This window comes from Notamacropus eugenii, chromosome 2 (genome assembly GCF_028372415.1).
Source record: "Notamacropus eugenii isolate mMacEug1 chromosome 2, mMacEug1.pri_v2, whole genome shotgun sequence".
In the NCBI taxonomy this organism is placed as follows: Eukaryota; Metazoa; Chordata; class Mammalia; order Diprotodontia; family Macropodidae; genus Notamacropus; species Notamacropus eugenii.
Window position 1 is genome coordinate 320,407,620 of NC_092873.1, and position 15,111 is coordinate 320,422,730.

At 37.3% G+C, this 15,111-nt stretch overlaps 1 protein-coding gene across 1 annotated transcript in view; it reads right to left on the minus strand.

The window, feature by feature from the left end:
- Window positions 1–15,111, minus strand: part of TIMP2 (TIMP metallopeptidase inhibitor 2) — an 82,894-nt gene that overhangs the window by 15,190 nt on the left and 52,593 nt on the right. The window contains exons 2-3 of the mRNA XM_072645189.1: window positions 14,555–14,655; window positions 6,887–6,995 (exon numbers count right to left, since the gene is read on the minus strand). Coding sequence (XP_072501290.1) covers window positions 6,887–6,995; window positions 14,555–14,655 — 210 coding nt within the window. The remainder of the gene's footprint in view (window positions 1–6,886; window positions 6,996–14,554; window positions 14,656–15,111) is intronic.

The window sequence follows — 15,111 nt, forward strand, 5'->3', positions numbered from 1 at the left end:
TTATAAAAGGGCTAGGGTAGGTAACTTGGAAGCTGCAGCATATGGCAGCAAGACGCTGAACCTTTTGGTGTCACAGTACCAACACCAGGACAGCCCAAAGGCTCAGAGCCCTGTCCTGGGACATCCAGCACTGTGAAACACACAAAGTGGGGAGGGTCAAATCCTACAAGGTAGAAATGAGTGCAAGAATCCAGGGGTCCAGGGTGAGGCCAAGCCCCAGGGCTGAGCACCCCATTTAAAAGTACAAAGGGGGTAGAGCTTTATTGCAGGAACTGTCAAGATGAATGAATCAAAGAAAACACTGAACAGTATCAAAAACTATTATTTTGTGTGTATGGGAAAATTTTTTTTGGTGTTCGAATTCAGAATTTTTAAAAAATTTACAAAAAATAGGGAAAATTGAAGTGGAAGCAGCTTTGGGAAAAGACATAAAGTTCAACTTGTGATGTGTTCAATATTCCTGTTAAATGTTCAATAAATACTTCTGAAATTAAAAAACAACTAAAATTAAACAAAATAGTTAATAACTTCAGGAAAGTAATAGGATAAAATAAGCTCATAAAATCATTAGCCTTTCTGGTGGCAAAGAATTGGAAATTGAGGGGTTGCCCATCACTTGGGGAATGATTGAACAAGTTGTGGTATATGATTGTAATGGAATATTATTGTGCTATAAGAAATGATGAGCAGGCAAACTTCAGAAAAACCTGGAAGGACTTATATAAACTGATGCTGAGTGAAGTGAACAGAACAGGAGAACATCGTATACAGTAAAAGTCACATTGTGCAATGACTAGCTTTGATGGACTTAACTCTTTTTAGCAATGCAAGGAAATAACCCAACTCCAAAAGACTCATAATGGAAAATGCCGCCTGCATCCAAAGAAAGAAATATGGAGTCTGAATGCAGATCAAAGCATACTGTTTGCTTTCTCTCTCTCTTTTTTTGTTTCTTTTTTCTCATGGTTTCTCCCATTGATTCTAATTCTCCTTTACCACATGACTAATGTGAAAATGTTTAATATTAATGTATAGGTAGAGCCTATATCAAATTACATGCTGCCTTGCAGTGGGAGGGAGGGGAGAGATGGGGAGAAAAATTTGGAACTCATAATCTTCTGGAACTGAATGTTGAAAACTAAAAATAAATAAATTTATTTTAAAAATTGGCCTTTCTATATATTAACAACAAAGATCAGCAGGAAGACATATAAAAGGCAATTCATTGCAAAATAATTATAATGTAAATATAAATACAAATATAAATATTTCAGTCCAACTACAAAAATATATACAGAAATTACATGAATATAAATACAAAATACAAAAACAGAGACCTAAATAATTGCATACGGTTGGGCCATGCTGATATAATAACAATGAAAATGCTACCCAAATTAATGTGCAAATTCAGTTCCATACCAATAAAATTACCAAATGGTTACTTCATAGAACTAGAAAGAATACTAATGGAACTCATTTGGAAGAACATTTGGCTTATGAGGAGGTAGTTCTCAAAAGGAAGGCAAGCTATCAATAACTTGTGAAAAAATTCTCCATAGCACTAAGAATAAGATAAACATAGATTAAAAGAGCTCTTGAGATTCTACCTCACATCTGTCAGATTGGCAAAGATGACAAAAACAAAAAAAAATGACAACCTTTGAAGGGGGCAGGGTGGTGGTGGACTTAATGTGGCACAGGTACCACTAATACACTGCTGATGCAGCTGTGCAGTGGCCCAACCATTACAGAAATCAATCTGAAACTATTACCTCAAAGTTACTCATCAGTGCAATACCCTTTGACCCAGCACTATCAATCCTAGGCTCACAGCACAAAAAAAGATCTAAAGTAGAGGGAAAGAATCCAAATACAAAATGCAATACTTTGTGGTATATCAAAAAGCCATTTGTTTCTACCTTTTGACCACTTATGTGTTCAGGAATGACTTTTGGCCAAATATACAGACATAGAGACATAGAGATCTAACCATACAGAGATATCTATGTCTCCATTGATGTGGATATCTTTAAGATCTCTTACTATTTTGGCATAGTCAGCCACAAACCTTATGTAAGTTGCTCTTTCTTTAATTGTGCACATACAGTCATTAAGTGTGCTTTGGAAGATTGACCCTAAGGCATTTTGTGCTATTGTAGTTATTTTGAAGGAGATGTCTCTTTCTATTACTGCCTCCTGAATTTTGCTTTATTAGAGAAATCCTGTTGATTTTTGTGGGCTTATATGGTAGCTTACAACTTTGCTAATGCTTCAAATTATCTCAATTAGTTTCTTTGCTGATTCCTTCAGGTTTTCTAAGTAAACCATTATGTCATCTGAAAACAGGAATGATTTTTTTCTCCTCTTTTTCTAGCTTAGTGCCTTTAATTTCTTTCTTATCTTATGCTAATATTTCTAGAACTATATCAAATAATAGCAAGGAATGGGAACAGCCTTGCTTTATCCTTGCATTTACAGGGAAAGGTCCTAATATTTCCCCATTCATATAATGCTTGGTTTTGGATAGATATATTTTGTCACACAGTAAAATAAGGTCTCTTTTTTTTAAATCATGGATCCCTTTGGCAGTTTGGTAAAGCCTACAGATCTCTTCTTCTCAGAATAATGTTTATAAGTGCATAAAATAAAATACATGGAAACCAAAAGATTACAAAGAAAACCAATTATATTCAAATATAATAATCAAATTATTTTTTTTAAAGTTCAAGGACCTCATGCCTACACTCTGTAGGATTTTTAGCATAACTGAGCATTATACTTTGTCAGCAGAATTTTCTGTATCTATTGAGATAATTAATAGTTGAGAGTAGTTATAGTGACACTAAAAATTGAAAGAAAGAAAGAAAATGGAATCAATGAATCATTAAAAAAAGTAAACAGAGGAAAACACACTTTTCAGAAGGAGACAAATAAGTAGGACAAAAAAAATCAAAAACAAAACTCAAGTGGAATGTAGTAGAAATTTAGTTTCACTATACAGTTCTTATTTTTATTTATATATGGAAATGTTTGTGTTTGTTGATAATTGCCAAGTACATAATAACAAGGAAAATTTTTAAAAAGAAAAAAGCTGCATCTAACTTAAGAAACTCAACACATTTCCTGAACGAACTTTCTTTAGTTGTTATATATTTTATGTGTATAGTAATAAATAATATATAGTCATACATTATTTAGTTATTTTACATATATAACATATATAATTATATATAAAATATATGTAATGTTACATATAATATTAAATATATGTGTGTGTATATATATATACACATATTTATTATTACTTTTTCAGTCTCCTTCCTCTAGGGAAGCAAACACAGGCAGAGATCTGCAGAAGCGCTGAAAGGTAGGCAGACCCTGGGATGTGTTTCAGAACACAATCATATCATGTGAATTGGAATGGTCCTCTAGTGGCCATCTATTCCATCCCACGCCTAAATATGAATTCCCTTTATTTTATATCTCACAAGCAGTCATCCATGCTCTTTCAACCTGGCCATCTGATCTCCTGTTGCTGAATCCTCCTCAAATTCCAGAAACCAAAGGGCAGGATGAACTTTGGAACTTTCACCTCAAATTTGGACTGCTAGAATTGGTGAGACCTCACTAAATCTAGCCTGCTCAAACCAATTAAGTTCTTTCACAAAGGACATTTTTCTGACCTGATGCCACCATATTTCCATCTCTTTGGAACTGTGATCAAGTCAATACTGTATCATTGCTTTGGGAAAGGGTGTGTCTCTGACAGCCCTATTTTTCCTGACTGTTCAGATATGTAAACTTATAGAAGGATTGTTTTTTGTCCTTCATTCTAGAAGAGGAACATGACATCAGGATGATGATGCCATGACTTACAAGTGAATTGGATTTAAGTGAGGGAAGGGTGTGAAAAGTCACCAGCCTCACTCTCTCCTCCAGACCATCTGTGTCCAGTGACAAGTTATAGATCAGAACAACTGGAGATAGATCAGGACAACTGGAGATGGCCCTGGATACAGTGGAAGACCTTGGCTTTTTTAAGTTAGGGTCTTTCCCAGGTCTCAGTGGAAGGATAGGGCTCAGCTCACACATGGCAATGAATAATTAGTAGCTAAGTACTGTGGCAGAGGCTTTTGGGGACTATTTCAATTCATTTCAATAAATGAATAAGTATGTGTTGAGTTCCCATGCCATGGAAGACACAAAGATAAATAAAAACTCAACTCATGTTCCTAGGCTCATAAAGCACTTTCCTTCTAGTAACTCTAAAAAGAGGTAAAATGCGTTGTTCATGGTGAAGGGGTAGAGCTGGGGCCTATCCCAGGACTCTGTTCTATCCTAAGATCTCTGGATGAATTCTCCCTGCTCATAAGGAATTTACAAGGTAGTAGAGAAGATAAGGTCTGCACGCAGACAACTACTACGTAAAAAATGCCATGATAAGCATGTGAGAGAGGTACAAAGTACTAAACATGAGGTTTATAGACCTGGCAGCTGTTTAAGAAATCATTCTCAGTAATCTTTGTTTTTGAAATGAATTGTGACTGATGAAGATCTCCCATTAAAAATGGAATGAGTCCTTAAAAAAGTGGGATGGACTTTCTACTTTCTCTGATTATCTACAAATAGGTGGATCTGACCAAATGTTCAGATTAAGATCCTTTTAAGCTCCATCTTAAGAGTCAGTAAGGAAACAGAAAGACAAAGCCCTGCCAGTTACTGGCTATAAGTTCCTTGAAGGAAGGAGCTTTCCCTGTTTGTTTGGGCATCCTCACACCTCTCACGTTGCCTTGCACACAGTAGACACCTGTTTGTTGCCCTGTGGTGAAATTCATCCGAGCCTCAGTTCCACCTATATCAAATAGAAATATCACACTGGGATGTTGTGAGAATGAAATGAGAAAACCAAAGGGAAAGTTCTTAAGTTATAAAATGCTGTATAAACACATAACTACTGTGTGATATAAACTAAACTACTTTTATTATTGCCAGTGACTAGATATATTTTGTTTCCCACATCATCCTGCTGTTTTTATTTCAAAGCAGTTTCTTGCAGAAACCACTAGAGGGCAATACAACAAGATGTAAAAATGATGGCAAACGTTCTCCAGTTTTCCTTTAAAAGGTACAGTAAAAGCTCCACTCTTCGCAGCATTGAAAAACAGAGACTAGATTGATTCTGGTGTAGTCCTTTCCCAGAGGTCTCTCTGAATTTTCCCAGAATGGGAAGATAGTAAGAAACTAAGCGAAAGAGGGCCTTGATAGAAACATGAGACTACTGCACTGAATGAAGGAAATCTCCTGTGATAGAAAACCCTAGAGAAGTAAAGGTAAAATGACTTCAAGGGCAGAGAAATTAGAAAAAAAGGCATCCTGTCATATTCATTTTGCTATTACATTTTGATAAATGCAATCTCCCTCATGTGGAAGTGCTTCCCTCTTCCCTGAGAACAGAGAAAGTTTCTTGCCTTTCTTTGTACCATCAGAGCTTAGCACAGTGTCTGACTCATAGCAGATCTTGTTGACTAGACTTTCTCTCCACTTATCCTCCTCTTAAGGGTTCAATTAAAGATATTTCCTCCATTAAGTCTCCTGATTACCCTAGCTACAATATTCTCTTCCTTATCTGATGTCCTACAACATTTGTTATCTCTGTGTGTGTATACATATAGATGTATTTAAGTATTGAAGTATGCCTTTATGTAGTATATGCACACATTTTAAGAGGCAGCCTCACTTAGTGAAATGAACCATAAACTTCAACTAGAGAGATCTGGGTTCAAATTTCATTTCTTATATTCAAAGGATGCTGTAAGGAAACTGCTTCATAAATTCCCTATTATATCTTCTGCCTCTATACTTTCATTTAAACCATCCCTCATGCTGGAAAATTACTTACTTTTTACCTCCGCCTTTCAGAAATTTTATCTTCCTTCAAGATTCAATTCAAATGGTGTATCCTGAGAAGTCTTTCCTGAATCCTCCCTTTTCCCCTACTGTAATTGTCAGTGCTTTATCTCTTCTCAAATATTGCTGGCATTCTTCCATCATTCCTTTGTTCTTCTCACTCCCTACCCTGTATTATACTTAGTGGTGTTCCAGTCGAATGCTCCCACTAGAATGTATGACAGGTGTTGATTGCATCTCCAATGCCCAACATAGTTCTTTTTACAGTAAGATTTAAGAAGGAAGAAAATGAACATTTATTATTAACTATTTATATTATAATTAACTAGATGTTAGGCACTGTGTTGAGCACTTTACAAATATTATTTCATTTGATCCTTTACAAAAACCTTATATGGTAGGTGGTATTATTACCCCTACTTTATAGTTGAAGAAAATGAAGCAGAAAGTAAGTGACTTGTCCAAGGTCACATAGCTATTAAATATCTGAGGCAGGATTTGAACTCAGATCTTCCTGACTCCAGGCCCAGGACTCTATCCATGAGCCACCCAGGTGAAAACAGCAAGGTGGCTCCAAATATTTAAATAAATTAAACCTTTTAAAAGAACCACATAAATAATAAAATAAGAATAAAAAATAAAAGACCTTATTATTTTGATATTTGACACTTTGCTACTTTGTATATTTCTCCATTCATTTCAAATATGTGGAAAGAACACTGGTTCTGAGGACCTGAGTTTAAATCCCACCCCTGTTTGTTTACTCCTATGTGATCTGGGGCAAGTCATTGAACCTTCTACAGCCCAAGTTACCTCATCTGTGAAACGAGGAGGTTACACTAGGTGGCCTTGAAATTAAACTAGATAACTTTCTAGGTCTAGATCTACAATCCTTTGAAGTATGAAGCATTAAAGCTGAGTATCCCAAAGTCTCTTCCATGGTCTCTACCAGTCTCCAACTAATGACCTCACATACCTGCAATTAGATATTCCTTTTTTCCTCCAGTGTCCAATGAGACTCCACATACTGCTGAGGATGGAGCAGTATAAATAAACTCGATATCCTTATCAGGTCCTTTAAACATCTGAAGGAAAAAAAAAGAATGAAAAAAAGGCAAAGCTTTGAGAGGGATTACCCAGTTCTCCTTTTAAAGAAACTCATCAGAAACTTCTATATTCATCCATCATGGGGTAGCCCAATACTCTCCAATTTTCCCTTTCATCACAATTTGTATTTTACTTTAAGAAAATTAGATTTAAAAGAAATAAAACTTATAAAGTAGGGTTACAAAATTAAGGGGTGAACATTACCAAGAGACACAATGAATTCTGTTTTGAGATTTGTCTAGTTTGAAGCATAAATTTATGGACTATTAATTAGCTAGTACTTAGGAACTTAACAAGGGGGAGGGCAGATAAACTAAAAAAAGTATAGATAATTGAATAAAGTTAGGAAAAAAATCTCTGGAATGATCATTTAACCAATGGGAAAATAATAATATTAATAGCTTTAAGGTTCACAAAGAACTTTACATTATGTATCACATTTGATCCTTACAGCAAACATGTGAGTTAGGTGGTATTATTATCCCCATTTTAAAGATGAGGAAACAGATGAAGAGAAGTCAAAGAAATTTACATGATAATTTTGTTGTATATTTGAAAGGAATAGCAAGTTGTACATAGCAGATTTGCAGTTTCATGTGCAATCATATTTTTTGTTATACTGTGTTACAGAAATGCTTGTTTTATTCCATAAATATGTACTAATGTAATAAAAATAAAAGGGAAAAATAAAATATAGAAAAAGATTTTTTTAAAGAGAGAAGTCAAAGATGAGAAACAAAATAAATCTACTTAGGGTCACACAGCTAATAAGTAATCCTGTCTGAGGCAGGATTCAAACTCAGGTGTTGTTTCTGACTCCAAGTCTGTACAACTACTTCAAACAGGATTTGACGTATAAAACTTTAAAGCAGAGTAACTAGAACTGGTCAAGAGGTCTTACCTGAGTGATGTGGCCACCAGGGGGAGGAAGCATACATCACAAGGTTCTGGGTGGGTAATTTTGAGAAGGCAGACGGAAGAAGAGGGAAGGGATAGGAGAAACAGGGGATATGGTTGCTGGTGGGTAGGAAGCACACTCAGAGACAGTGTCTTCAATCCCCTCAGAATTAGGTGCCATCCGTGGTCGCCCTGCGCTAGTCACATCTTTGATCTATGCCGTGTTTCAGGGATACCACTACAGTATTAAGTGAGGCAAATCTGTACAAAGTGAACATATCCATCTTTCGGAGTCACAGTTACATAGTTTACATAGTTACTGCTGTAAAAACATCCATGTTGTCCAACACTGAAACATAACAAAAGGAAGGGATATAAATTCTGTAAAGCAGTCCCATGGCACAAGAATTTTGGAGTAGGGGGTATACTGAGGCAGAAAGAAGTAGAGAGACTGTCCAAGAGATGGAGCATCTAAAAACCTTCATGTGATGGTTACAGCTGTATTATACAGTGGCAGAACTGGAGCTATCATTGGGGTGCATGTCATGAAACCCTTATGAACTAAAACTGCTACGATTTCTTTCTCATCCTGTTAGGCAGGCAGAACAGTGGATGAGAGCTGGGCCTGGAATCAAGAAGACCCAAGTTCAAATCTGACCTGAGACACTAGCTGTGTGATCCTGGGCAAGTCACTTCACCTCTGTTTATCTCAGTTTCCTCATCTGTACTATGGGAATTATACACCTATATCCCAGGGCTGTCATGAGGAACAAATGATAATAATTGTAAAGCACTAAGCACAGTGCCTGGCACATTATAAACTTAAAAATGTAGCTATTTTTATTTATCATTTTTGTTGTTGTTCAGTCGTTTTCAGTCATGTCTGATTCTTTGTGACCCCCTTTTTGGGGCTTTTGTGGCAAACCTACTGGAGTGATTTGCCATTTCCTTTTCCAGCTCATTTTACAGATGAGGAAACTGGGGCAAAGAGGGTTAGGTGACTTGCCTAAGCCACACCGCTAGTAAGTGAGGCTGGATTTGAACTCAGGAAGATGAGTCTGAGTTCAAGCCTGGCATTCTATCCTCTGTGCCACAAGGTTCTAATCATGTTCAGCACTAATTCAAAATTGGCAATAGATTACATGATCTAATCAGAATCACAATATCTCAGAGGCCACTCAGTTTAACTCACACCTGTACAAAAATCTCCTCCATAACATACCTGAAAAATATCCAGTCTTTGCTTGAAGGCCTCCAGTGAGGAGAGAGTCTACCACCTCCCAAGGAAGCCCATGGCACTTCTGACAGCTCAGTGTTGCAGGGGAGAGAAAATTGGACGTAGAGCCAGAAGAGCTAAGTGCCTCCCCCTCTCTTGCTTGCTTGTGTGGCCCCAGGTAACCTAAACCTCTCCTAACCTCAGTTTCCTCATCTTTAAAATAGGAATAATGATAGAACCTACCTCACAGGGTTTTTGTGAAGATCAAATGAGATAACATAAGAAAAGTGCATATAGCAAAGTGCTATATGAATACTAACTATTAGCTATTTCATGCCTAATTGTTAATAGATGATTGAATAAAGTTAGGAAAAAAATCTCTGAAATGATCGTTCAACCATTGGGAAAATAATAATCAATAGCCAGGAGGTTTTTCCTGAAGCCAAGCCTAAATCTGCTTCTTTGCAGTTTCATTCCTAGTTCTACCCTCTGAGGCCAAGCAGAGGAAAACTATGTAGCAAATCTTTAACAAATAATGCTAACATCATGTTGTTGATGACAACAATATATTTACATAATGTCTCTCTCAAGAACCAACAGTACTTTCCAAACATTATTACCTTCATTCATAGAATACCCCAGAGAGGTCAGGAAGAAAAGAGATTCTCTTTTCTACTTTATGAATGTACAAACTAAGGTAGGGACAAACCTTATTGTTTTATGGTTATATAAGCTTGAAGTAAGATTATTCATTTAATTTATTATGACGATTATCAATTTCTCTTTCACTCTATAGACTCTTAATATTATATTTCCATCTCACCTCCTTTTTATTTATTTATCTGTTTATTTGCAGGCAATCTGGGTTAAGTGACTTGCCCAGGATCACACATCTAGTAAGTGTCCGAGGCCAGATTTGAACGCAGTTCCTCTTAACTCCAGGGCTGGTGCTCTATCCATTGTATCATCTAGCTGCCCCTCCTTTTTTCTTTTTAAACAAATACAATCTCACAGCCATCTCATCATAATCATTCCCAGCACCAGTCCTTTATCTCTAATTGCCAGCTAGTTATTCTCCCTCTGATACCTTTCAGCAGCTTAAAAACAAACACAACCAAAATGAAAGTCATCTTCCTTCCCTACCTCCTCCCAATTTTCCCATCTTTGTTAACACCATCATCTTTCTGTCATCCAGACTGAAAACATCATAGCCTGACTGCTCACACTTCTTTATTCTCTATACCTTGTTACTTCCCTGGTCCTGTCTATTTTAATTCAAAAGGCTTCTTACATTCTTCCCTCCGTCTTCATTATCGGTTCAGAGTGCTAGATGGTGTAGTGGATAGAGAGTTGGTCCTGGAGTCAGGAAGACCTAAGGTCAAATCCTGCCTCACACACACACTAGCTGTGTGACTCTGGGCAAGTCACTTAACCTCTGTCTCAGCTTTCTCAAATGTGAAGTGGGGATAAAAATAACACCTGCCTCAAAGCATCGAGGATCAAATGAGGTAACAGTAAACTACTTATCACTGTGCCTGATATACAGTAGGCATTATAGAAATGCTAGCTATTATTATTATCACCATCATCATCCCAGTCCAGTCTTTTATCACATTATTTCTAGATTATTTCAGCAGTCTCCTAGCTAGCTTCCCTGATTCTAGGCTATGCCCTCACAAAACCATCTTGTATAGCTCTACCAGACTAATTTATCTTTCTTCAATACTTCTGACAATACCATGTCATTCTCTTGCTTCAAAACTGTCAATGATTCCCTGTTTCTTATTAGAGCAAGTCCCAACTCATCCGATTAGCTTTCAAGGACCTCCATCATATAGGTCAACTTCTCTTATCCATCCTTTCCATCTATTTCTCTAAAAACACTTTCTACTCTAGGTAGGTCAGTCTCTTGCTTGTTCTTACCTCTGTGCCTTCCGCATGACATTATCCCCTCAAGGAATATCTGCCTTCCTGCCCCACTATATCCTACTCCTGTGAGCTTCAGCTTAGATCTTAGTTTTTCCACAAAGCTTTCCTCAACTGAATACTCCAAGTCTCAATGACAACAATCACTTCATTAAGCATTTACTACTTGGTGCCAGGAAGGGGCAAAAATAAAACCAGTCCTTGCCTTGGCCTGCTAAGGAGTGGGGGTGGGGGCAGGGAGATAGCATGAACTTAGTTAATGCAAAATAGATACTAAGTAATTTCAGGGGTGGGGAAACACTAACTCCTAGGGAAAGTGGCAGATGGCACTCCAGTTGAGCCTTAAATGGACCTCAGGATTCCAAGAGGCAGAGGGGAGGCACTGCACTGCAGGTATAAATGCTACATGCCTATATAAATGCGTGGAGGAGAAAAGCTGGTAGTTATTTGTCTGGATCACAGAGTAAGCAAAAGAAGTTAAAAAACATCACCCTCGGATTCAGTGGATTGCTGTAGGATTTCATGTGTAGGTGTAGGCACATGGACTGTTGTACCTGTAACACAACTTGGAGATCATCTAGTCCAGGGAGTCAGCAAATTATGGCTAAGGGCCAAATTTTCTGTGCTGAGAAGCAGCATGCAAGGTGCTAGAGACACAGTAACATAAATGAAAGTCTATCCTTGAGAAGCTTATGTTCTACAGGAGAAGTACAACAATGAACACTGATGAGTAACACAAAGTGTGTACAAAATAAATATAAATGTGTTCTATTTATGAAGATACATAGATTTAACACATTATTATATGTTACATAATGGGGTGGGAGGAGAGTCCTAACAGCTGGGAAATCAGGAAAAGCTGACTTTTGAAGGGCATTGGTGCTTCAAAGAGGTGGAAAAATGTTCCAGACATGGGGCACATACTGTACCAAGGCACAGAAATGGGAAATGGAATGCCACACAAATAAGAAATATGTTAGTTGACTGGAACACAGAGTAAGGGAGGATTATGTGAAATAACTCTAGAAAGAGAGGATAGAGTCTCCACTGTGAAGGTACTTAAATGGCCAACAGAGGAATATGTATTTTATTTTAGAGGCAATGTTGTTCAGTCATTTCCAGTTGCAACTGACTATTTGTGACCCTGTGGCACATAGCACCCAATGCTGTCTTTGGGGTTTTCTTGGCAAAGATACTGATTTGTCATTTCCTTATCTAGTGGATTAAGGCAAACAGAGGTTAAATAACTTGCTCAGGGTTACATAACTAGTAAGTGTCTGAGGCAGAATCTGAATTCAGGTCTTATTGACTCCAAGCTCAACAATCTATCCACCAAATCCCTAGCTTGCTCCCTGGCACATATATGGCACTTAAAGGATTGCCTGTATTCATCTGTAACAATGAAGATTATGATAATAACTGGCATTTATATAGCACTCTGATGCTTGAGAAGGGTACATATACATACATATATATACATGTATATACATACATATACATATACATTTTGTCCTTTAACTCTCTCACAGCAATCCTGTAAGGTAATCGTCTCCATTGATAGATGAGGAAACTGGGGCTGAGAGTGGTTAAGTGTCTTGCTCAGGGTTTCTTGCGCAGGACTTGAACTCAGGTGTTCCTGACATCTGCTCTGGATCTTATCCTTTCCCAGCTTCTCCCCGAGAGACAGTACTCTCTCACACTTATCCCTTCCCTTTCCAACTTTCTTTAATCCTTCTGGACAATAGCTTCTTCTCTCCTGCATTCAAATATACCTGTTTTCTTGATTTGATTAAAAAATAAACACCATAATTCAATCCTGCTAATAACCATGTGACCTACTATCCTACTTATCAGAGCCAATCTCCTCTAACAAGGTCCCTTCTTGTGCTCTCTCCACTCATTCTATAAAACTCAACACAGGGTTCCTGCCATAAAACTTCCCCAATCATTTTGAACCCCAATAATCTTTCTCTTCTTGAAAATGTTAATGCTCTTAGCAGCCATACCATCAACTTCAATCAGTATTGATATAACCCTACGATATTCTTTGCTTCTGCCATGGGCTGTCTTCTGAAAGAGATGGCGAGCACTCCAACTGTAGGGAGAACAAGCTCCATTATTGCATAATGCAGTGGAATAAGAGTTCCTATAGTGGAATTAAGGTGCTGAACTCAAAGTCAGGAAGACCTGGATTTTAATCTGATTTCCAGATTTACTGGTTGTGTAACTGTGGGCAAGACATTTAACTGCTGAGTCCCAGTTTTCTCATATAGAAAATGAAAGTAATGATACCTATAGTATTTGCCCTCGTGAGATTGTTGGGAGGCTTGAATGAGATGACATGTGGAAAACACTTTGCAAACCATAAAATACTATGCATAAGACAGCTCTCATTGTTATAATAATGATATTCCCCAGAGCAACAGGTCTAGGGCTTGGTATACTGTAAGTACTAGATAACCATTCTCAACTTGGTCACTTAAAGCTAAAAGATGACACAGGCCAATTGACAAGGATTCAAAAATGAGGAGAAAAAGCATCCATGAAAACGCAAACGTAATTCATGGAAGGATAAGATTTCCTTTACTAAAACTCATTTATATACAACTTTTTGGGAATTCATCTACATGCAGTTGGGTGCCTCTGTATTTTATGTAACACACTTCCTCCATTAAATTCCTTCTCTGATTCCTCATTGTGGAATGAGAGAGGTTCATAAAGGGTTTGACTCTGGCTTCTTAAAGGCTATTTCAGGAGAAACTGAGTTCTGTAGGTCTCATGAAATTTTTTTTTTGTTAAGGATAAACATAGCTCAGGGCAGAAAGATTCACCAGGATGATAATGATGATGATGATGATGATGACAATAACAGCTGATATTTATATATTATTTTAATGTTTTCAAAGCACTATTGTATATATACATGCCTATATAATTTCTCCCCCAATCACATGTTAAAACAATTTTTAATATTTATTTTAAAAAAAATTTTGAATTCTAAATCCTATCCCTTCTTCCCTCCTTCCCTTTCCCCCTCCTTTACATATATTACATAAATGAAGACCCACAACCCCCTAGAAGGTTGAGAACCAAGTGACAAATTTTGTCCATGCAAATTGTGAAAATAGAAAGGAATGTGAACTGCATTGATAGCAGCTGGATAAATACAACAACAGCAACATTTCTACAGCATTTTAATGTTTTAGAAATCTCCCAACTTCATATCCATGGCTCTGCCTATGATGCAAGAAAACACTGATTTCAAACTAACATATTCCCTATAATCCAATTGTATACAGGACTACCTGTGGAGGCTAGTTTCATCATATGGGAAGTGTTCTAGGTTCATAAAAGGCTAAATACACCCTTGTTTCCTGAGAGCCTTCTAATTTCCCATTTTATAAGATGCAAGAGTACCTTTCTCTTAGCAGCTACCCTAGAAAAAAAGACTAGAAGTACAGTCTGATGAAAGTGATACAATGTGAAGTCACTGGTTACCTTTATCTGTTTGATCTCATATTGAATCCTTTTGATGGGATTTCCATAAATGTCATTTCCAGAGTCCACTTCTTTCCCACTGACAGCTTTGGCTCTGATCACTGCAAGAAACAGACGAAGAGACAGTTAGGAAATCTGAAACTATCAGCAAGGTGGATGGCTGAAAGCAGCAGTGCAGCCTTATTTTGGTGCTCAAATAGCTGATGGAGGGAGGAATGAGGAGCAGTGCATTTAGTTTACCTCTCTTTGCCCACCATCAGAGACATAATAGAACCCTGATGTCTCTTGATGTCACACAACATCTATATTTCCATGGTGGGAAGTTTGTATTTCATCCTAGAAATAACAGCAAAACACTGAAGTTTCTTGAGGAGGAGAGTGAGACGAGATCAGACCTGTACTTTGGGAAAACTATGGTGGCAGCTGTGTAGGGCAAAGGTGTCAATCAGGACATAACAAAGTCAGCCTGGTGCAGTGAGGTCTGCAACACTCTTGCGACTGCTAGAAGCAGGTTAAAAGGTAATTGAGAAATGTTTAACAAAATAAATAAAAATGCA